The 25,258-nt window shown below is 37.0% G+C and overlaps 1 protein-coding gene across 2 annotated transcripts in view; it reads left to right on the top strand.

Moving 5' to 3' along the window:
- Positions 1-616: 616 nt before the first annotated feature.
- LRCH2 (leucine rich repeats and calponin homology domain containing 2) overlaps positions 617-25,258 on the top strand; it is a 91,677-nt gene continuing 67,035 nt past the window's right edge. For both annotated transcript variants that reach the window (XM_060137575.1, XM_060137576.1), the window contains exon 1: positions 617-971. In XM_060137575.1, coding sequence (XP_059993558.1) covers positions 617-971 — 355 coding nt within the window. The remainder of the gene's footprint in view (positions 972-25,258) is intronic.

Raw genomic sequence — 25,258 nt, forward strand, 5'->3', positions numbered from 1 at the left:
CACACGCACTGAAACGAGAGGCTTCCTTGAAAACACTTTAAAAGTCTTTTCCTATTTTGGAATTCTGAATTATGGCAAAATTCATATAGGCTTAAAACTCAATTCTGCACCCATTTTCCTCCCCAAAGTTTCTCTCCGTGTTAACACCGCTAAAGGATTCCTGAGGCATTTGCCGTAAGCATTTCAGTCACGTCCCTGATAGTCCTTCTAAACGCTGTTTCAAAATATTCTGAAATGAATCCCTTTCATCTCTATCTAATATATTTACCTTTGTTTTGCAGACGCAAAAGGTGAAGCAACACGGAGATTTGGGGGCATATCGCCAAATGACTTACAGTCAAGCTGGTGTCGCTTCGCAAGATTTTGGTACCCAAAGCAGCGGAACCGGGATTCAGCATCCTTCCTCTGATCACACGTTTCTTAAAGCAAGCATTCTGCGCGTTTGAACAGCGCCTCTTCATCCCCAACACCTCCTCCCAGCCCGCCCCCTAGTTCCTTCCCACCCTCTACCTCGCCCCCCCACCCCGCCCCCAGCCTGCGCATGCGTCCTAAGAACCCCCTACACTCGCGGCACAAGCTGAGAGTATTGTCGGGGGCTATTCTCTCTCCCAGGAACATGGCGGCGAGTCAGGGAGGTGGTGGTAACAGTGGGGGCGGCGGTTGTGGTGGAGGTGGAAGTAGCGGTGGCTGTGGCGCGGCCGGAGGGGGAGGTGGCGGAGCCGGAGTGGGAGGCGGCGGCGGCGGCGGCGGCGGGACCCTGGTGGTGCCCATCCCGGTACCGACTCTTTTCGGTCAGCCGTTCCCCAACGGGCCGCAGTGGAACCCGGGGAGCCTACAGCCTCAACACACCGTGAGGAGCCTGGACCGGGCCCTGGAGGAGGCGGGCAACTCCGGCATCCTGAGCCTCAGTGGTAGGAAACTCCGAGACTTCCCGGGCAGCGGCTACGACCTGACGGACACCACCCAAGCAGGTGACAGGACGGGGAGGGGGAGGGGAAGCTGGGCTGAGAAGGAGGAGGTGGGGGGAGTGGGTGGCTGCGTGGCTGCGTTGTTGGACTCTGCTGGTCTGGGCGGGTGCGCGGGGGCGGCGAGACTGACAAAGTCAGAGCAGCCAGTTCTGAATGTGAGGGGAAGAGCAGGGAAAGGTGGGGGCGGGGGCGGGAATGCTGACTGAAGGGTGTATGGAAATCGGGTGGGATGTGAGGGGTGAAAGAGCATTATTGTTAAAGCGAGTTTCCCCAGTAAGGGAGGTATTGACACCTTCCTGAATGCACTGCTAACTCTCGTGGATGTGCCCATCTTTCCCGGAGGAAAAAAAGGCAATACATAACATCATAATCTATACATATTCTTTAAAGCCATACGTGCCTGCAAGAATGGTATATCCCTTTTCCTAGTACAGCAGCAGTATTGCCACGGTTTTTCTGTGTTTTTATTTTGTGTGTGTTTTAATCATCCTAGACTATTCTTGCCTTCTTGTCACATATGCCTTTAAAGACTGAGATTTGTCATTTTCCTGGTGTTGAGATAGTGGTGGTTAAATTAGTATTTGCTGCAGTGGAAAATTAAATCATCAATCACTTATGTGTCTGGTTTACTAGGGGAAAGAGTCCTTGTTCTGAGTTATGTTGGAGTCTTAATTTTTATTGCAGATATAACCAGAAATTTTAAGGGCATTTTTGAGAAACAAAATTAACTCCATTCTTCTTGGAGTTGTGGGTTAATGGTTTATCATTTTGGACAAGAAGTTGGCTATTGTAATGTTCTTCATATACTCTCTGGTACTCTTTGTTGTGGATGGCATTTTTTGTTATGAACACACTCTCTTTCCCCTCTGCCTTATAAGCCAATGCCGATTATTTTAGGTGTGTTTTGGTTTGATGAAGGATTTTTTTACTTTTTGTAATCTTTAAATTTGTTATTTATGTGTCTGTTTTTATTTGCTTTGCTGAAAGAAATCATGGACAGATTGATTTTAATAGATTTAGTGATTTTGAAGCAATATAGTAAGTAAATTCACTCATAATGAGAAGCAATAAAAGACCTCTTATTTTCAGAATAACACTGTTTCATTGTATTACGTTTCTAGATATTAAATCAAGGTGTGTGTTTGGGTGAGGGTGGGGAGAGGAGGAAAACCTAAAATTGAAGCCTTCTACCCAATTATTCTCTTAGGAATTATCCTAAGAACTGGAAATGTGTAATTGATCAGTGATTTTGTATTTTGGAAAGCATGTTTGAGTATTTACTCCTTCACTCTGAACAAACAATATGTTCACATATTCATGATACATTGGCAAGATATTATACTACTTGGTATGTTCTTCAAAGGCATGAAGAAAAATGGTTTCAGACTGCATCATTATAGAGATATGTTGTTTTACTTGTTACCTATAAAAGATTTCTTTATCTATAGGACAAAGTTGAAGCATCCTCTCTTGGCATTCAGGGCTTTCACTGCCTGGCTCCAATTTATTATTGCAACCGTAACTCTTCAAATGCTCCTACATAGAACCCTCTGTTCCAACTAGGTCAGCTCTCTGTCCCTCAAATATAGTTTATGAATATTTGCCTTATCTTTGTAGAAGGTCATCCACATGCACGAGATTTCCTTCTTTTCTCCACCTATTTAATTTTGTTCAAGCTCTAGCTTTTCCAAGATGCTGTCTCCAACTCCCTTAGTCCACAGTAGTCTCCTGTTTCTTTGAATTCCTGTGGTACTTATAGTCTTTACCACTTACCTGCTAGTGCTGGCTTTATTTTCTTTTTATGTTTTGCTTTCCCTGAGAAGATGGAGAGCTCCTTAAAGGCAGGGAAAGAGTCATATACTTGTTCAGTTTTCTCATTATATATTGCTTATATTGTACTTAATAATATTTTTCATAAATATGAATATCATCTTATGTGGTTATAACCACTGGCTTTTAAGGCTTCAGTTTGTTTTCTGAGGCAAGTTTTAACACAAACCAGAACCATATTTGTTCTTGGTAAAATTCATTCATCATAAACTTTATCAGTGCCTACAGTAACAGAGGACTTTTTGAGATAATTCCACCGCATTTTACTTTTTTAAAAATTGAATATATGTTCCTTGTGGGAACACTTCAAAATTTAAATGAGAAATCTGTGAGTGACTCATTTGCCATTCATTTTTGACCAAATTCAGCCATGAACTAGTTAGGGACAATAATCTTATATGTAAAGAGACTAGTATCCATTATATATAAATGGAACTGAAGACAAACAGAGCACGTTTGAGATTATACATACATGCTGTACATACATACACATATACATACAGACATACAAATATGTATATACAGTATATTCTCTGCTTGATAAAAACAGTTCTGTTTGTTGATATTGTTATACTTAAAATGACTCTCAGTGGGATACTGTTTCAGTACCAAATTGATTAGACAGCAGTGGTTTATTGGGTTGGGAAGAGATTGAAAGAAGGGAAAATAGGTAGAAAGCTATTTGTTAATCTAGGTGTGAGGTGGTGAGAACCTAGGTTGAAACAAAATTGGATTAGAAGGGGAAATTGATAAATTTCAAAGGAAGGGAGAGGGCTTTTCACATTATTTTGCTGTTCCTTACATATACATAAGATGAAATAGACCTGTGGTTTACCACCTTGCCTGCATGTTAAAATCACAAGGGAGTGTGTTTTATTTTTTAAACCTATGCCTGGGCCCCACCCTAGACCAATTTAATCAGTCTCAGGGGCAAAGAGAGGGTTTTTTTGTTTGTTGGTTTGTTTTGTTTTTTAAGAATTCCCAGGTGATTCTAATGTGCAGTCAGGGTTGGGAAACTCTAAAATAGCTCAGTTTTTAGGCACTCAAGATATATTTATTGTTTGAGTGAATGAGAACATTGATAAAAGTTTGGTGACTAACCTAAAGCTACTTGTCAAGAGGGTCAAAACCAAAGCTAGGAACCAAGTGTTCACGTTCTAGTTCAGTATTCTTTTTGATAGACTTGAGTAAAGCAGACCCATTTTTTTCATCATATTATGTCTGTAGTGACTAGAAACTTACCAGGAAACTATAATTTCTCCAGTTCCCTACTGTTGGATAAATTTGCGTTAAGAAAAGAATGCCCCTAGAATATGTAGCAGCAAAATCTTGTTTTGTCTATTAATAGTCTTCCTGTGAGGGAAAGTGGATAATAGGTTGCTGATGGCAAAGTTTATCTTTGGTACCTTTTTATTTCTCTTTGTATTTCTGGTGTCTGTTCTTCTTCACCTGTCCCCTCTCTCTTGCCGCCCTCCTTATTTCTTTTTCCGTCTTCAACCTCACTCCTCTTCCTTTGCTGGGATGGAGCTCAACGCTAAATAATTATGGCAGCCTTTCCAGGCAATTAACATTTAAAAGGGAGAGTTTGCCAATTTACTTGAATCTCCATTTGGTGGTTTGTGCTTGTGACCTTTTTTGAATTGATATGCCTTGCAGATACTTTTTTTTTTTTTTTTGGCCACGCGGCATGTGGGATCTTAGTTCCCGTGGAGTCTTAACCACTGGACGGCCAGGGAAGTCCCTCCAGATACTTCTTGATTAAAATCTTCACCCATATAAAAACATAAAAATAGGGATCAGAAAGTTGGTTACCCATTTCAGGAAAGTAGCTAACTCTGGTTGTAATGTCTTATCTTTGCTGGTCTGTGGGTAGATTTGGCAAGACAAAGGGAAATTGCCTAGAACTTTAAAAAGTCTGTCTGGATACTGTGATAATTTGTTGACTTTAAGAGAGCTTGGAAGTGATTTTAACGGCTACCCAAACAAATCCTGAAACTTTTCATATTTGATTTTGTCACCAGTGCTACAAATAAGTCTCAGTCTACTTGCAGCTGCTCCCTCTGCTTCTTCATACTTCTTTATGTCCATAAACAATAGGTCTGTGAAACAGATTTAGGAATTCTTTACATACATCAGATTGTGCTGTGTCCTGGTTAATCACGTGTTTTCCTGTAAACCTGGAGTCAACTCTAGTATTTCCTACATGTGCTGGTTCACCTCTTCAACTGTGGGGCATGGTGCATTGTATCGGCTTGTAAAATGGAGCCAGTTAAACTGTGCAGCATCTGATTTTGTAACATAGGTGAAGGCCATCTTAGTGCATTCAGTGGAATAACCTTGTGATTTTGTGGCCTGATTCAAATATCTGCCTTGCTTTATGTAATAAATATCTTACTGAAAAATTGAATGTGAAGGACACTTTTGACTCATATTTTAATTGCTTCAGATTGAATTTGAATTGCTGAACCTTGCAGTGATTTATTTTATTCAGTGATGAATTCTTCTATAGCATAAATAGTTGCCCCTTAATTTCTTTCTTTTGCAAGTTCACACTTTAAAATAAAATGTTATCTTAAATTGGAGGGTACGTTTATCATTAAAATAATACGATTTATACAGCTCTTTATAAATTCTGAGCACTTTAATATATATTACCCTATTGTATCCTAATAATAACCCTTTGAGCTTTGTAGAGTGCATAGTAATTACTCTTTGTTGTTGAGAGAGGTTAAGTGATTTGCCGGAAGTTAAATGGCTAGTGTATGGCAGAGTGTGGGTCAGAGGCTAGGTTTTCCAACTCTAGCACTATTCCAGTGTTATTTCCATTGCAACACTTTCTCTTCTTATAACAAAGCTACTATTAAAATAAACACTGTGCTAATAAATAGGTTATTTAATCTGAAAGGTGAATGCTTATTTAGTTTCATAGATTATATAGTTTTTGTTTGTGGTGCAGTGTGTTTTGTTTTGTGCATGGTATTTGCATAGCTTGTCTTCATGCCCCTCTGTTGGTTTTAGAATAGATTCATTAAGCAAGCTTTTATTGAACTCTAACTTTGGAAACATGATCCTCGAAGGGTTTACAAACTAGGTGAATGTGTACAGTAATATATGTAACAATTAGAAAAGAGTTATAATATATAATGTTCAAAATTGTATGTTTTAATAAACTGTACAATTAAGTGATATGGAACTGGGGCATGAGGCTTAATTTTATTGGGGGTTAAGTTAGTTTGAGAAAGTTTCCTATAGAGTTAGATATAGCTGAATCTTGAGGTAAATGATCAGTATGGGATCAAGTTATGATTAAGCAGGAGGGACAGTTGCAGACTGTCGGGAGAAATTGCACTGATACGGAGTTGAGAATGACATTGCATGTTAAGGGCAGATGTTAACTGCAGGTTCACTCTATATTTTCTCAAACATACTTGGAGGCTGAAAGGAGGGAACTAGTAGAGAGTTCAGTGTTAAAATGCAAGAGGGGGAGGGGGGATCTTCATGGAGTGGGTGGAAATTTGTTAGCAATGGAAGGGAGGAGTTACCTGACTTTTGCTAAGGTGAAGGGGAAGGTAGATGTCTGGGGAAATTATTGTCTTAAATTTTAATCTTAAGTGAGGCAGTGTTATCTGGGAGAACAAAGTTACAAGCATAGGAATAAGTACTCAATAGAGCAAAATGCTTTAAGGAGTCATTATGGAGAGTAAGCCATAGTTTAGAATTAGGACTGTGTTAAGCAGCTAAATTAGTTGCTTTTGAACAATATGAGCTTACGATGTTTTATGAAAAAAATTATATATACTGCAAGACAGGTAAAAGAACAGAAATGGTTGATTGGGATATTTTTGAATTGGGGTTATAGTGACACTTGATTAAGTTTAAAATTTAATATTTTGATTTAGATTATTTGTAACATAAACTCTGAAGCATTTATTTATCATCAAAAGCATAAAGATGTACAAGATCCAGAACCTCATTGACAGCATGAGAGATGATGTTAAGGACAGTTCACAAATAAAAATAATTGAATACTTAGAGCATATTGATTTCCTGGGAGGTGATATTTAAGTTCCAAGGCATACAGTGAAACTTTGCAAAAGGGCATATCACTCTCCTAGTCTATCCCAGCAGTACACTCTAAGGGATACTTAAACTGTATGATGCCCACCCCCATCGTACAGAGGCTGTTCATCATCATGATGTAGAAGGGGAAACCTTTTTCTTTTCTCTACACTTTGTGTGTATTTAGGTAGTTCTTGAAGCATTGTAACACTCTTATAATCAGTTTTCTGAAAAGTTTCAGAAAGTTTTCTCTGCTTCCCTTTTATAGGAAAAAATACCTTATACTCCAGGGAACCATTTAATGTAATAAAAGAAAACTGTACAAGTGAGTTTTATAACAATAATTTAAATTTGTGTTTAGTCTCACTTTAAACTAGTGTATTCAGTCTGCTAAAGGTCTAACTTTTAATCTTTACATTTCTCCTGTTTCAAATAAATTATAAATTGATAGCATTCCACTTACAGAATACTAGTCAATGGACTGTAATGGATAATTAAACAATGGATATTGTCTCATATATTTTTTGACCGCAAAATTTTTTTAAAGTTTTTTTTCCAAATAAGAAAGTAAGTTCTTCCCTATTTGTGGACGTTGTTAATCTGTGTACTCTTATAATTTGTGATAGAGATTGTTGTCACTTTTAAATTAATTGTTTAAGTTCCTTTCAGCGGAATTTTATGTATAATATTAGGGATTCAAGGTGACAAGAAACAGAAATAAAATAACTGTGCCATAAAATTTTATTTGAACTCTATTGAGACTAACCAATTCTAGAGCATTTGTGTATCTGGATTTCATTCAGAAATGACTTCTCTACGTTATTATGTCCCTGAGAGACTCTAGAATGTGCAGCATAGAAATTTTCCCCTCTTAAAAAAGTAATTACAATATATAAATCCTTAATACTTTGAGCTAATTGGTTGGGGATGTCTGTGTCAATGAGAAATCAATTACTTTTAAAGATATTTATACATTAAAAATAGTAAATTGAACATAGCTATCTCCTTAATTTACCTTGATTAGTATGTAAGAATGGATTTGTCATATCTATTTTATGTAAATGGACAGGGTGATAAAGTTGCTGCCTTTAAGGAACTTATGATTTCCTAGTGGTATAAAATAAGTACTCATGTATCTATTATATAGGCTAGATCAAAGTTTCAAGGAGTGGGGGAACTTGCCCCCAGGAGATATTTGGTAATGTCCGGGGACATTTTTGACTGTCACAACTTGGGGATACTACTGATATCTAGTGGGTAGAAGCCAGGGATGCTGCTAAGCTTCCTACAATGAACAAGACTGCCCACACAACAGAGAGTTACCTGGTCCAAAATGTCAGTGGTGATTGAGATTGAGCAGTGCTGGGCTAGAGTAAGATAAATGTCTTGAGTGAAAACAGAGTGATGTGCAAGTTTGAAGAGGGAGCGGTGACATGATTGTGTTGGTAAAACATCAGAGGGGGCTTTATAATGGAGATGGAGGATGGGCTTTGAAGGGGGAAGGATCAGATTTTATACTTAATCATAAAAAGAGGATACTATATGAATATTGACTTCCTAGAGTCTCTTCAAACTCAAAATGTCAGAAAAAGATCAACTTTTGTTATTGACCCTAGGCCCCCTGATCTCCCAGACCAGAAAGTTGGGAATTATTCTTGACTCTTCACTGTCCCTCACCCTCTATATCTGGTTAGGACCTAAGGCCTCTTGATCATAACTGTTTGAATAGCTTTCAGATCTGTTTCCTTCCTGTCTGTTCTCACTGCCATTGTTGTTGTTCAGGTCCTTCTCTCCTCACCTTTAACTGGACCTATCAACAGTTTTCCCAAATGATCTCTCTGCCTCATGTTCAGTTTGCTTCAAGTCCAATTAGTCTTTCACACTGTAGCTGGAGCACTCTAATATGCAAATCTGATTGTCACTTGTTGCTACTAAAACACCTTCTATCCAGTAAGCCAGCTCCTTAATAATACGTTGCTTATTCCTTGTTTTGAACTTTACAAAAATGTGAAAAAGCTAATACACAACTCTGCTTTATATAACTGGTAAGTTTTATGTTATATTACTTAATATTAAGTTGCTCAGATTCATCCAAATTGTTATATGAAGCTGTAGTTCATTCTGTTTTTTTAAAAATTATATATTTATTTATTTTATTTATGGCTGCGTTGGGTCTTCGTTGCCACACACAGGCTTTTCTCTGGTTGTGGCAAGTGGGGGCTACTCTTCATTGCGGTGTGCGGGCTTCTCATGGCGGTGGCTTCTCTTGTTGTGGAGCACGGTCTCTAGGTGAGCAGGCTTCAGTAGTTGTGGCGCACGGGCTTAAGTTGCTCCACGGCCTGTGGCATCTTCCCGGACCAGGGCTTGAACCTGTGTCCCCTGCATTGGCAGGCGGATTCTTAACCACTGCGCCTCCAGGGAAGTCCCTGTAGTTCATTCTTTTTGGTGGCTCCATTATCTTTCATTGTGTGACTATAGTATAGTTTATCCACTGTCTCACTCCTGGCCATTTGGGTTGTTAACATATTTTTGCTCTTGTGAGCAGTGCTGCTATAAGCGTTATTATACATGTCTTCTGTTGTGCATGTGCAAGAATTTCTCTTGTGTTTATTCTTGGGAGTGGAATAGCTGGATTGTATGGTATGTTAATGTTCAAATTAAGGAGATAATGCCAACTGGTTTGCAGTTTACCTTTCCATCAACCTCTGTAAGAGATCCTATGAATTCGTATCTCCTCTAACACATAGTATTGTCAGATTTAAACATTTTGGCCAAACGAGTTTATTATTTTTAATTTTTTTGGCTGCACTGAGGCATGCGAGATCTTAGTTGACCGACCAGGAATTGAACCCGCACCCCCTGCAGTGGAAGCACGGAATCCTAACCACTGGACTGCTAGGGAATTCCCCCAAACGAGTTTAAAATGGTAGTTCAATGACGTCTTTTTTTTTTTGTAGTATGAAACTATTTTTTTTAATTGAAGTGTAGTTGATTTACAATGCTGTGTTAGTTTCAGGTGTACAGCAAAGTGACTCAGTTATTTATATATATGTGCGTATGTGTGTGTATATATATATATTTTTTTTTCAGATTCTTTTCCATTATAGGTTATTACAAGATATTGAATATAGTTCCCAGTGCTATACAGTAAGTCCTTGTTGTTTATCTATTTTATATATAGTATCCGTTAATCCCAAACTCCTAATTTATCCCTCCCCCCTCCTTTCTCCTTTGGTAACCATAAGTTTGTCTTCTATATCTGTGAGTCTGTTTCTGTTTTGTAAATAAGGTCATTTGTGTCGTTTTTTAAAGATTCCACATATAAGTGATATCATATAACATTTGTCTTTCTCTGTCTAATTTACTTCATTTAGTATGATAATCTAGATCCATCCATGTGGCTGCAAATGGCATTATTTCATTCTTTTTTAAGACTGAGTAATATTCCATTGTATATACATCTTTATCCATTCATCTGTTGATGGACACTTAGGTTGCTTCCATGTCCTGGCTACTGTAAACAGAGCTGCAGTGAACATTGTGGTACATGACTCTTTTTGAATTATGGTTTTCTTAGGGTATATGCCCAGTAGCGGGATTGCTGGGTCATATGGTAGTTCTGTTTTTAGTTTCTTAAGGAACCTCCATACTGTTCTCCATAGTGGCTGTATCAATTTACATTCCCACCAACAGTGCAAGAGGGCTCCATTTTCTCCACACCCTCTCCAGCATTTATTGCTTGTAGACTTTTTGATGGTGGCCATTCTGACTGGTTCGAGGTGATACCTTTCTTGGTTTATATTTCCCTGATCACCAGTTTCATTAACATATCTTCAAATGTCTTACCTACTTGGCCATATATGTTTCCTGTACTGTGAAATAATTTATTTTGCCCCAAATACTAATACTATACTAATCATTTGTCAGTTTTGTATATTGTATTTTCTCCTAGTTTGTAACTTGTCTTTTTTGCTTTTTAAGGAGTCATTTGCTGAACAAATGTTCTACATTTTAATACAGTCAAATTTATCAGTCTTTTATAGTCACTATTTTTTGTGTCTTGTTTAAGAATGTGTAAAATATATTCATGTATGTTTTTTACTAAAGGTTTTAAAGGTTTGTTTTGGGTGTTTCAGTTCCTTATCAATGTGGAGTTGATTTTTATGTATAGTGTGAGGTAGAGGTCCTATTTTGTGTTTTAGTACATGGACCATCTTTTTCCAGATATATCCCTGCCTACTTCTTTTCTTTTTAACATTTTACTGAGATATAATTCACATGCCAAAAATTCACTCATTTAAAGTATATAGTTTATTGGTTGTTAGTTGTACACTCATCACTGCAGTCTAATTTTGGGATATTTTTATCACTTCAAAAAGAAACCCCATACCCATTAGCATATCCCCCCACCCCGCCACCAATCTAGACCTAGGCAACCTCTAACATACTTTTTGTATTTATAGATTTGTTGATTCTGAACATTTTATATAAATAGATTCTTACAGTATGTGGCCCTTTGTGATAGTCTTCTTTCGTTTATCATGTTTAAAGTTCATTTATGTTGTAGCATATATCAGTACTTCATTCCGTTTTATATCTGAATAATATTCTATTGTACATTTTGTTTGTCCATTCATCAGTTGATGGACAGTTGGGTTGTTTCCATTCTTTGGCTATTATAAATAATACTGCTATGAATATTATGTAAAAGTTGGGTAGATGTATGTTTTCATTTCTCTTATACATGTAGGAGTAGAATTGCTGGATCATATGGTTTTTTTTTTAACATCTTCATTGGGGTATAATTGCTTTACAATGGTGTGTTAGTTTCTGCTTTATAACAAAGTGAATCAGTTATACATATACATATGTTCCCATATCTCTTCCCTCTTGCGTCTTGGATCATATGTTAATTCTATGTTTGACATTTTGAGGAAATGCTGAATTGTTTTCCAAAGTGGCTGCACCATATTACATTTCCAGTAGCAGTGTATGAGGATTCCAGTTTCTTCATATCTTCAACAACACTTGTTGCTATCTGTATTTTTGTTTACAGTCATCCTAGTAAGTGTGAAGTATAATCTCATTATGGTTTTGATTTGCATTTTGCGAATGACTAATGATGTTGACCTCCTTTCATGTGTTTATTGTCCATTTGTATATCTTCCTAAGGGAATGTCTGTTTAGATTCTGTCCACTTTCTAATTGGGTTGTCTTTTCCTTATTACTGAGTTATAAGAATTTTTTTTTCTTTTTCTTCTATACATAAAACCCTTACCCAAGTATATAGCTTGCAAATGTTTCTTTCCTAGTCTGTGGGTCGTCTGCTTTGAAACACAAAATTTGAAAATTTTGATGAAGCCCATTTTATCTTTTTTTTTCTTATGTTGCTTGTGTTTTCTGTGTCATATCTAAGCAGCCATTGCCTAACCCAGGGTTATGAAGATTTACTCTTTTGTTTTCTTTTGGTTTTATAGTTTTAGCACTTACATTAGACATATTATCCATCTTGAGTTCTTTTGTTTGTTTGTTTGTTTTTCAATTATAACTTTTTTCTTACCAGTAAATACTGTATTTTACCCCTCAGGTGTATTGGTACTTTTTTGTTTTTCGGTACACGGGCCTCTCACTGTTGTGGCCTCTCCCGTTGCGGAGCACAGGCTCTGGACGTGCAGGCTCAGCGGCCATGGCTCACGGGCCCAACCGCTCCGCGTCATGTGAGATCTTCCTGGACCGGGGCATGAACCCATGTCCCCTGCATCGGCAGGCCAACTCTCAACCACTGCACCACCAGGGAAGCCCGGTACTTTTTTTTTAAATTAATTTTTTTTATTGGAGTATAGTTGATTTACAACATTGTGTTAGTTTCTGCTGTACAGCAAACTGAATCAGCCGTGCATATACATATATCCACTCTCTTCTAGACTCCATTCCCATATAGGTCATTACAGAGCACCTAATAGAGTTCCCTGTGCTATACAGTAGGTTCTTATTAGTTATCTTTTATATGTAGTAGTGTGTATATGTCAATCCCAATCCCGCAGTTTATCTCCCCCCTTTCCCCTTGGTAACCATAAGTTGGTTTTCTACATCTGTGACTCTTTCTGTTTTGTAAATAGTTTCATTTGTATCATTTTTTTAGATTCCACATATAAGCGATATCATATGATATTTGTCTTTCTCTGTCTGACTTTCTCTGTCTTTCTCTGTCTGACTCAGTATAACAATCTCTAGGTCCCTCTATGTTGCTACAGATGGCATTATTTCATTCTTTTTTATGGCTGAATAATATTCCATGGTATATATATACCACATCTTCTTTATCCATTCCTCCATTGATGGACATTTAGGTTGCTTCCATGTCCTGGCTATTGCAAGTAGTGCTGCAATGAACATTGGGATGCATGTATCCTTTTGAATTACGGTTTTCTCTGGATATATGCACAGGAGTGGGATTACTGGGTCGTATGGTAGTTCTATTTTTAGTTTTTTAAGGAACCTCCATACTGTTATCCATAATGGCTTTGCCAATTTACATTCCCACCAACAGTGCAAGAGGGTTCCCTTTTCTCCACACCCTCTCCAGCATTTGTTGTTTATAGATTTTTTGATGATGGCCATTCTGACTGGTGTGAGGTGATACCTCATTATAGTTTTGATTTGCATTTCTCTAATAATTAGTGATGTTGAACATCTTTTCATGTGCCTCTTGGCTATCTGTCCATCTTGAGTTCTTTATGTATGGTGTGAGATCAGGGTCCAACTTTGTTCTTTTGCATATGTATATCTAGTTGTCCCAGCACCATTTCCGGAAAATACCTTTCTTTCCTCATCCAGTTTTCTTGTTACCCTTGTTGAAAATCAACTGACCATAAATGTGAACATTTATTTCTGGACTCTCAATTCTATTCCATTGATTTGTATATCTGTTCTTTTTTTTTTTTTTTTTGCGGTATGCAGGCCTCTCAGTGTCGTGGCCTTTCCTTCCTGTTGTGGAGCACAGGCTCCAGACGCGCAGGCTCAGTGGCCATGGCTCACGGGCCTAGCTGCTCTGCGGCATGTGGGATCTTCCCGGACCGGGGCACAAAGCCGTGTCCCCTGCATCGGCAGGCAGACTCTCAACCACTGCGCCACCAGGAAAGCCCTGTATATCTGTTCTTATCCTGGTACCACTCTATCTTGATTTCTGTAGCTCTGTATTAAGTTTTGTAATCAGGAGGTGTGAGTCTTCTTCCAACATTGTTCTTTTTCAAGATTGCTTTGGCTGTTTCGAGACCAATATGAATTTTAGGATCAGCTTGTCAATTTCTTCAGAAAATTCAGTTTGGGATTTTGATAGGGGTCGTGTTGAATCTGTAGGTCAATTTGGGGAAATTTTACCATCTTAACAATATTAAGTTTTCCAGTCCATGAATATGGGATGTCTTTTGATTTATTTGTATCTTTAGTTTCTTTCAATAATATTTTGTTGTTTTCCTCAGTCTTTATTTTCTGACATACTGTCATATAGAAAAAATAGAATTTTTTCTTAATTTCATTTTTGGGATATTCATTGCTAGTTTATTGAAATACGTTTTTTTTTTGTTTGTTTTTTTTTGTGGCTGCACCACGTGGCTTGTGGAATCTTAGTTCCCTGACCAGGGATTGAACCTGGGCCCTAGGCAGTGAAAGTACGGAGTCCTAACCACTGGACCCAAATATAATTGACTTTTTTTTTAGTAGACTTTATTTATTATTATTATTTTTAGTATTTATTTATTTATTTATCTGTATTTAGTTGGCTGTGTCAGGTGTTCGTTGTGGCATGTGGGATCTTCATTGTGGCACGTGGGATCTTTCATTGCAGTGCTCGTTGCGGTGCACGGGCTCTTTGTTGCAGCACACAGGCTTCTCTCTAGTTGTGGCATGTGGGTTTCCTCTTCTCTAGTTGTGTCGTGGGCTCCAGAATGCATGGGCTCTGTACTTTGCGGCATGCAGGCTCTCTAGTTGAGGCACACAAGCTCAGTAGTTGTGGCACACAGGCTTAGTTGCCCCACAGCATGTGGGATCTTAGTTCCCCGACCAGGGATTGAACCTGTGTCCCCTGCATTGGAAGGCGGATTCTTTACCACTGGACCACCAGGGAAGTCCCTATAATTGACTTTTACATAGTGGTCTTTTATCTTGCAACCTTGCTGAACTTGTTTCTTCATTCTAATAGTCTTTTAATGGATTCATTAGCATTTTCTGTATGTACGATCATGTCATCTGCAAATAGAGATAGTTATACTTCCTTTCGAATCTGGATGCCTTTTATTTCAGTTTCTTGCCTAATCATCCTGGCTAGAACTTCTAGTACAGTGTTGAGTGGATATGGTGAGAGTGGACATTCTTGTCTTATTCCTGAATTTAGGAGGAATGCATTCAGTCTTTCACCATTAAATATGATATTAGCTCTGGTGTTTTTCATAGATGCCCTTTTTCAGGTTGAAGAAATTCCTTTTTATATCTAGTTTTTTGTCTTTTATTGCATTAATATGGTATATTACATTGATAGGCTTTTAGCTGTTATATCCTTCTTGCATTCCTGGCCTACCTGCTTTTCAGTTTAGTCTCATAGTGTCCCAAAACTCTACATTCCAGCCTGCCAAATTCCATGCTGTTCCTTGAAAGTATCATGCTATTCCATGTTTTCATGTTATTTTTGCCCTTACTGTTGATGTCCTTCTTCTCCCTCTTTTCTGCCTTGTGAACTCCTGTTGATCTTTTGTATCCAAGATCAGGCCTTTCTTTATTACCTTTTCCCTTTCCTGCATCCTCTACATATAGGGATTACTCTATCCCTCTAATGTAGCTGCTGTGATCCTTTATTGCAATTAATATATTTCCCCTATTGTAACATTCATTATCAATTTAATAACTTTTCCAGAAAAAGAGAAACACTACCACAATAAGCACATACATGGATTTTAGAAATGTTAACATTAGACGAAAATGTGCATTGTAAGATCAAAGAAATATGGTATTTGCTTACATTTCTCTTTTTATTGATTTTGGAGGTTTTTGAGTATAGTTGCTTTGTTGCCATTCCAACATTTAGTATAGTGTGTGGTACACAGTAGATGTTTAGCACATTTGTTCAATTTAGCCTGCTTCTTACCCTGGGTGCCTTTTCAGGTCCCTCCACAGTTTGTCTCTTTCCTTTTCCACTATGTTTTCCAAATACTTCTCATGTATGTACCTGTTCTTCAGTCAGATTGGACTTCTTACTGTCTCTCTGATTTTTGTTTTTATTGTTTTGTTATATTATTTAAAAAAAGAAAAGCTATCAGAAAGCAAAAAGAAATAACAGCTTATTAATTGCTTCATAAGCAGAGATATGATTATTAAAATTTAACAGTTGCAAATTAGCTATAGTTTTTATATATTGTTATATTGTATCACTGAATATGTTTTTATTTTAGAATAGTTGACTGCTTTTAAATATTTAGGTTAACTAATAAAATTGATTTGTAAGTAATGTTTATGACATTAAATAACGTTTGGCATTAAAATTCTTATAAAATGTTTTGAGCATTAATCTGTTGTTTTAACTAATCCCATCTTGAAAATTATATTTGTAGATGAAGTCCAGGAAAAATTGTGAGATGAATGCCTATTTTGGCTTGGGTTTAGCAGATTTTCCAGTAGTATAGCTCTAAATTGTTTAAAATTATTTTCATGTGTCTTGGTCTAGTTTTCTCTTCTTACATTGGTCTACTGTCCTCCATTTGCCATAAGCTCTCAGAAATAATTGCTGTATATATTTTCACTGCTTCTCTTGTAAAAAACCTCATCAACTCATGACTGAATGTTTTCTCAACATTAATTTATGTAATGTTGTTGCCTTAAAATCTTTCCATTATAGTCTGTTGTATACTTTTCTTCCAAATTGTTCTTTCTGAGAGTTTTGTTTATGCCACTGTTCCACTGAAGAAAAATGCTTTATAACATGATTTTTAACGACTGCCTAATAGTCTATTGTATGTATGCACCATATTTGATTTAATCATTCCTCTATTGTTAGTTGTTTAAGTTACTATTTAATATCAGTACGTAGCCAGGTGCAGTTGTGCTCTTAGCTTTACATTGCTTCCCTCAAGAGGAGTTTAAACTCTTTGAGGGCAGATAACACTTTCTATACAAAAATACCCTATAGTGTTTGGTTGACTGCAGTGTCTCTCTGCAACAGTTGATAGTAAATGCTTGTCAAATTTCTAAACTTAAAATTATGGGACAAGCATGATAATTTTATGTACTGACTTCTTATTCTATTTGTATGACTATAAACTAGAGGAATGGCTTTGCCATGCTATCTTGGTGATCTTGCACATTTCCACATAGGCAAGGCTGAACCACAGTCTGACTCAAATCTTGGGGAAAGACTCTCTGATCCTCCCTGGTACATGGCAAGATAGATGACATAAGGTCATTTTGTGTCCACCTCCCTATCTTGTGGGAGGCTGCCTCAAGGCAGTTTATTATCTCTTTCCCTCATTCTGGTGAGACATGGGACATTCTTTCAGATACAGTCGTGAGTATAAAATTGCAAAGCTGCAGTCTAGAGTTGGCTTCTCCATGACAGAGCAACCCTCTGTGCATGTTGTCTGTTATTTGGTCCTTCCCTCCAGTTTGGTTTTGTCCTGTGGGACTAGGGACATGGGGAAGTGACACCATACAGATCATGCTTTCTCTGTCTGTGTTAGTAATAAACTGTCTGAATCCATTTGGTCTTATTGGTAGCTGCCAGTGTGCTGCTGTGTAGGAGCCACTTGAACATTTAAGATATACTAATGGGGTTTTCTTTGGCCTGGTTTGTGGAATTTGTCATTTCTTTGTAATTAGTTTACTGTAACTTGCTTTTAATTTCAGCATCCAATATTTAGTGCCTTGTTAAATAGCTCAAGTAAGGATGATCCTTGCTCCGTAAATACAGTTGTTTTTTTTTTTTTTCCGGTACGCGGGCCTCTCACTGCTGTGGCCTCTACCGTTGCGGAGCGCAGGCTCTGGACGCGCAGGCTCAGCGGCCATGGCTCACGGGCCCAGCTGCTCCGGGGCATGTGGGATCCTCCCGGACCAGGGCACGAACCCGTGTCCCCTGCATCGGCAGGAGGACTCTCAACCACTGCGCCACCAGGGAAGCCCAATACAGTATTTTTTTAAGGGGCACAGTACACCGGCTGTAAAATTTGTCTTAATCTGGATACATCAAAGATGAAGCAGTTTTGTTTAGCACAGTAGCTTGCACTTGGGTTTTTTTGTTTTGTTTTGTTTTGTTTTTTTTTACCCTCCTCCAGGACTGCTTTTGTTTTGGAATCCAAAGCCTACTAGAGTTATATTGGGAAGTCAGTTTGACATAGACTGTTCTTATATTACATTAGACTTTCCTTTCTCATGCAGTAGAAATGTACTAAGGTATCATAATTAATGCAAATAAAAAGTATACTGTGTGCTTGTCCCTCAGTATCCATGGGGGATTGGTTCTGGGACCCCAGCGAATACCAAAATCCACAGATGCTCAAGTCCCTTATGTAAAATGGCCTAGTACAATTGGCCCTCCATATCTGTGGGTTCCCCATCTGTAGATAAGGAGGGCCTACTGTATAAACAGATCCATTTGATTTTCAGTGACTAGTTGACATTGACCTAGGCAGAAAGTACATCAACATTAGATTAATCATGCATCAGTTCAGATATCTTAGAGATGGTCAAGGTGACATGTTTTGTTATCGCTTACTTCATTATCAGACTAATTATAACAATTCAAATTGTATAGTTTTGGGGGTTTCCTTTATGAAAATAATTTACATGAAAGCATGATCTTCGACATTAAAACTTGCATACTTTCATAGTAATTTGCATTTTTAAAATTATGACATATAATATTGGATTAGCAATAAAACATGACAGCACAGTGATGATGTTTGGTAGCAGGCCAAGTTGTGCCCCATAAAAACAAAATAATTGTATATAATACCAACTTATAATTAGCCTATAGCTGTCTGGATACATCATTCTTATGAATGAAATATATATGGTTAGAATACAGTTTACATTCTGAAATATAATACTTTTAACGTAGTATAATATTAATAGTGTTTCCTTATAACAGAAGCATGCTTGCTTATTGTAGAAAATTTAGAATAGTAAAAGCATAAAGAAGAAAATACAAAACGCTCCTTATTCTACCAACCTTGAGTAAGCATTAACGTTTTGGTGTATTTCCTTCATACCCCCACACTCATCACCTTGTACATACATACCTGTCGGTCTTTGTATGTGTATATACTGAGTGTATAAAATGTACATTTTAAAAGGAAACAATTGGCTCATACTGTGTATATAGTTTAATATTTTGAGTGTTCTAGTTTTTACCCTCTGAGCATTCTTATTTCCATATTAAGGAATCAAGTCTATAATATTATTTTTAAAGGTTGCGGGATATTTCACTTTGAGGGTATACTGTATTTTATTTAGCCTTTACGTATTGTTGGACATTGAAGTTGTTTCTAATTTCCTACTCTATTAAATAACTGAAATGTACATCGTTTTTTATGCATCTTTATTTGGTTTTAAAAATTGCTAGAGATTGAATTCTTGGATCAATGGGTATGAACATTTTTAAGGCTCTTGATTCATATTGGCAAATTTCCTTCTAGACAGGTTACCTCATTTTGAATTTCCATCAGCGGTATATGGGGAAGTGCCCAATTCAAACTAGCCTTGCCAACATTGGGTAATATCTTTGAAAACTTTTAAATTTGATGGGTGAATTATAGTGTCTTATTCTTTACATTTCTTTTGATTAACAGTGAGGTTGAATATATTTTCATATACATCTTGGTCATTGATAATTTTCATTTTTGAATCTGTTTATGTCCTTGGGCCAGGCTTTATCTATGAGTTGTTGTTATCATTTTGCTTTTTGATAGACTGCAGTTTTCCTTTTTATGTAGCTAAATCTAGAAATCTTTTCATTTGTGAATTATTTCTTTATTTGATGCTTTGAAAGTCCATCCCTCATTCTAGAATTGAGTGACTATTCACTAGAATGTTTTGCTAGTTTTTTATGATTCATTTTTCATGTTTATCTTTTTCTTCCATCTGGAATTTATTTTAGTGAAAGTTATGTGATGAGGCTCTAACATTTGTCTTTTGAAAATAAAAGTTTTTCAAGAACCACTTAATAAATAATACTACATGAATTCAAAATGCCAAATTTATAGTCTAATAAATTTTATAGGGGTTGAAGTATAGTGTCATTCTCAAATATCACTTTGATGTTTGAATGTCATTATACTGCATTATTTCTTGGTGAAATTGAAACACTTTGTAGAATTTCCTACAGACAACTGTGCATAGAGCTGCCCCTCCCCCCTTAAAAAAAATAAAGTCTTGTCCTTCCACGTGGCTTAATAGTTGTATGACTCACAGTCCTTTTCTCACTGAGCATGCATATAATCTACCCTCTGGTTAGCAGCTGTGGTTTCTCCTTGCAGCATCTGTTTTTGTTTGCCCCCTTGCTTCTCAAAGTGCCTGTGCTCAAAAGGAGCCTTCCATTATTGGTTGCTGCAGGTCACTAAGGTCTGCTTGTTATTGTTTCTCATAACTGTTGGCTTTAAAGCATTTTTTTCTTCACTTTTTCTAATATCTACTTCATACTTTTCTTCCCTCTCCACTGTACTTATGGTTAATATTTTAACATCATGGAGTAGCTTAGAAATTCTTGAGCTGTACATCTTATTCAACAAGGCTTTAATGTTATAGACTGACTTTTCATTATCTTTTCCTGAATGACAGCACAATACCCTTCTAGGGAATACTGAATCAAGAAATCACCTGTCTTTGCTGAGGGCATCTGTTGAAAGCAGATGCCAGAGCCATGGGGTTGTCATTTCCCATCAGGTTCCAACATCAGAGTCTAATACTTCAAAGACGCTCTCCATTCTTGCATTGACAGACAGCTGTGGTGCCTCCTGTTTTCTTGTTGCTTTTGTTTCTAGTCCTAACACTTCTTTTAGATGGAAAAGTAGGTAAGGAAGCATTAGTATTTGAGAGCGTATTAATCAGATTTTACGTGCTGTAACTGCTCACATTTGAGTAATATCAGTTACTGAAGAGCACAGAAAATTTTTTTCATTTTCATGTTAGGAAATAAGTATTTTAGTTAGTTGATTTTATGCACTCTCCTAAAGACATAATTCTAGCATATATTTTCCGTGTAATAAGAACTGAATATAATTGTCAATTTCCATCATTTTATTTTAGATCTTTATGAACATTATATATCATTAGGTACAAATTGATAATTTTCCTGTTGTTTCTTTTACTTACTTCCTCTAAGGATTTTAGGTTGTTACAGAATGTTTACTCATTTTCAGTAGCTCTGAGATAATGAGTAGTAGTAATTAAGTGATTTTGGCGATCTTTTATAGGTAATCATCAGTAGAATTAGAATGTAATTCAGGTACAGTCTAGTGCTCATCTACTAAATAACAGTTATACCTCATTTTTCAGTCTGTAGGACTTCTGTAAACTGAGATACACCCCAAGGATTATGAAGTATTGGTCCCATCACAACAGCTTTGTAAAAAATCATACTTTTAGTTGAACTAAGTGGGGGTGATTTTTTTTTCATAGTTCCTTTCACTGAAGTGTTATTATCTGAGCCGATAATATTTGGTGCTAGGGTGGAACAATAATTGGGATTGCTTAGACTTGGTGTCTGACTGGCTTTTAAGCTACCCTAACACGTAGTACCTAATTCATGGTGCTTAATGGAATTTTGAATGAGTGGCACAGCCTATGAGTCAAGTCAGAATGCTGCCTGGGAAATAAGAATGAGACTTGGAAGGTGAGAATCAGGATTTGCCTGCCTCTGTCCCAGACTCTAAGGGCAGAACCACAGAGAATTTGATGCTTATGATATTTAATTATTTTACCTTGTGTATTTTCTGTGGTGAGGCTGCAACTTCTGATCCTTGGTCAATAAGGAATGTACACCTTGGGAGATAATTTTCCGTGGGTCTCATGTTTCGGCTTATCTTGGGAGTGAGGCACTAACTGCCCTTTGTTCAGGACTATCTTTTGGAAGAAAGGACAATCATGCTTATTATCCAGTAAAATAATGTCTCCCTTCGAACAAAGTACAGGCATGTGTACTGTCTATTATAAAAGATTTGGGTTCCCTCAGCTTAGACTTTCTCTCCTTTAATGTGATGTATTGTATGTGCAGGTATCCATCTATACCCATATATGTTGCCCCTGTGAGATTTGGGGGGCAAGAGGAACTGATACAGACTTGCTGCTCATGCCACTTGCCGTGCTGTGAGTAATAAAGTCCTCTGACACGCAGGAGTCTCATGCCTTCTGCCAGCCTCCATTCAACTGTGGTAGGCTAGCTTGTTGGCTGACAAGTAGGCTAAAGTCTCAGATCCTTTAGAGTTCTTGACAGGTACTCAGCCTATAAAATGTTACGAATCTTTTGAAGAAACTCCTTTACTTTTTCATTTTCTTTTTAATCTTTGTTTATTGAGTTGGTTAAAATATTGAAAAATTAATAAGGGTCCATTCTTTAAGGAGCCAAGAAAGCTATGTTTTGGCTCAGACTAAACAGTCCTGAAATGGTAAATTGGGAACAGCTGAGAGCTTTATAATGGTGTTCATTATTTTCTTAACTAAAAATTGGGACTTGAAGTAAGATATATGTTCTGCTTCTTATTGCAAGAAGAAATCTAGGATATGAATGTAGTTAGGAGATTTAGAATTTCTCTGACCCTGCTTTGTGGTTCCAGTGGAACAGAATATTTGAAATCTGGGACAGGAAGTCACAATAGTGTGTTGGAGGAGTGGAAAAGCACACATAGAACATGGACTTAGAAGTCATATCTGAGTTTGGAACCCCTCTGCTGTCAGTTATTACTAGTTTTTTAACATTATAGTCATGCCATTCAATATGTCTTTGATTCATATGTATAATGAGGAATAGTGGCTACCTCATAAGGTTGTTATGAGGATTAGAAATGATTATGCAAAGCCCATAGCCTTCTGACCTAGCATATGTGGAGGGTGCGTGTGCGTGCACACACGCGCACACATGAGACAGTTGCTTCAGTTCCACTTAGGTTATTGTTGATGTGAATTTAAAGTTCTGACTTCAAATTATTTCTCTCCTTAACTGTCATGTTTCTTTAAGCAGAAAATTCTCTATCTCTGTTACTGATGAGTGTTTTCTAAAACACACATCATTGTTAGAAGTTTTTCCATAGGTGAAAATGTGACAGATTTTCAAACATAATCTGGCATTTTTTTAAAATAAGAGGGACTATAGCAATCTATATTATTATCACCCAGAGAAGACTCATGTATCTTAGTTCGTTTTAACAATGTGTGACAAAAGTCATACAGCCTTTTGAACACTGAGTAAAATAAAACTATAATTAGTACAGTATAATAGTATACTTTCTGAAAGTCATTTTCTATATTTTGGCAGAAATGCTAGCTGGTGGGCCAAGAAATGCACTGGGTGACAGATGGACCCGTCTGTGGCTCTTGTGGCTGCAGCCTGGGAGGCAGCAAACAGATTTCCATTCCATCTGACTCCTCTCTTCCCTTCTCTAGCTTCTTTGACCTCTGAAGCTCAAGAGTGATACAGAACATAATTTAGATCAGATTATTTAAAATGATCTATTAACGTCTAACAGGCTCCCAGCCGTTTTACAAGGAGCGATTTGAAGGAGGCAGGAAACAGTACACAGCAGTCTGTCTACTGTTGAGTTATTGCCAATACTGCTTGATATGATTTTATAATAAAAACCAAGACAAAAGAAAACTAGTTCAGTGGTTATAAAGGCACTTATCCTCAAGGATACTGAGATATCACCTTACTGTTTAAGAAAAAAAATGTACAACTATTTAATTAAAAAATTTTTTGCAGGCATTCTTTCATTAATTCTGATTTTTGAGAAATCTGTTTATTTTCTGTGGCTGCTGTAACTAGTGACTACAAACTTGGTGGTTTGAAACAACAGAAATTTATTCTCTTATAGTTCTTGAGACCAGAAGTCCAAAATAAGTCTTTGGAAGCTAAAATCAAGGTTTCAGCAGGACCGTAAATCCTCTGGAGGCTCTAGCAGAGAATCCATTCCTTGCCTCTTCCAGCTTCTGGTGACTGCTGGCATTCCTAAGCCACATCACTCCAATGCCTGCCTCCATCTTCACATGGCCTTTTCCTCAATGTGTCTGTCTCATTTCCCTCTGTCTTCCTCCTATAAAGATACATGTGATGGCATTTAGGGCCCAGCTGGGTGATGCAGGATAATATCCATTGCAGGATACTTAATTATATCTGCAAAAATTTTTACCCTATAAGCCAACATTCACAGGTTCCAGGAATTAGGACCTGATATCTTTGAGGGGCACCATTCAGCTTACTGCAGGAAGATAAGGAGCAAATTTTAATTTCCTTTTTTGTGTGTGTGGGAAAGGTGAAACATCTTTATAATTGTCTTTTCCCAAGTCCTACTTGTCCCCTAAGAAGGCAGACTTTAAAGCTGTTGTGAAATGAATCTCCCCATAAGGAGTAAATTAACAGTTTGTTTTCCATCTTTAGATGGAACCATATTAAATACCAATTTTGCATGTACTTCTTGAGTATGAATATGTTCTTTTTTAGTCATGTTATTCTAGTTGCCCCAGTGCACGTGTTCATTAAATGATTTTTAATGTTATAAAAACTTCCTTATGGTTTAATTGTACATCACAAGATAAAAATTTAAATCAGAGTTAAATTTTATCCATTATATCTATGTAAACGTTAATTTTCACTTTTTTGAAGGAAAATATGAGATGCTGTTAGTGTGAGATCAAGAAATTAAAATACAGTTTTGTGTTATTGCTTATCTTTGCCTCTATGGTTGTATTTTTCTTTTGCCACTCTTTTTCTGTTTACCCAATTCTTAGAAAAGATGTTTATACATATTTAAAATCTGAAAAAGCCTAGAACAAGATTTCCTTAATTAGAGGCTTTGTAATGGCTTCAGTTTTAATTTTAACTTCATTATGCTTTACTCAATTAAATTAGAATAATAATTAATTGTAATTTTAAGTGGTATTTACTAAATAAATATACTACTTCATTCAGAAAATAATTTATGAATTTAATTAAATTCCCTAAGGGAACTCATAATATTATTATTATTTTTTATTTTTTTATACAGTAGGTTCTTATTAGTTATCTATTTTATACACATCACTGTATACATGTCAATCCCAATCTCCCAATTCATCACCCCACCCCACCCCACCCCCCGCCACTTTCCTCCCTTGGTGTCCATACATTTGTTCTCTACATCTGTGTCTCTATTACTGGCTTGCAAACCGGT

This window comes from Lagenorhynchus albirostris, chromosome X (assembly GCF_949774975.1).
Source record: "Lagenorhynchus albirostris chromosome X, mLagAlb1.1, whole genome shotgun sequence".
Classification (NCBI taxonomy): Eukaryota; Metazoa; Chordata; class Mammalia; order Artiodactyla; family Delphinidae; genus Lagenorhynchus; species Lagenorhynchus albirostris.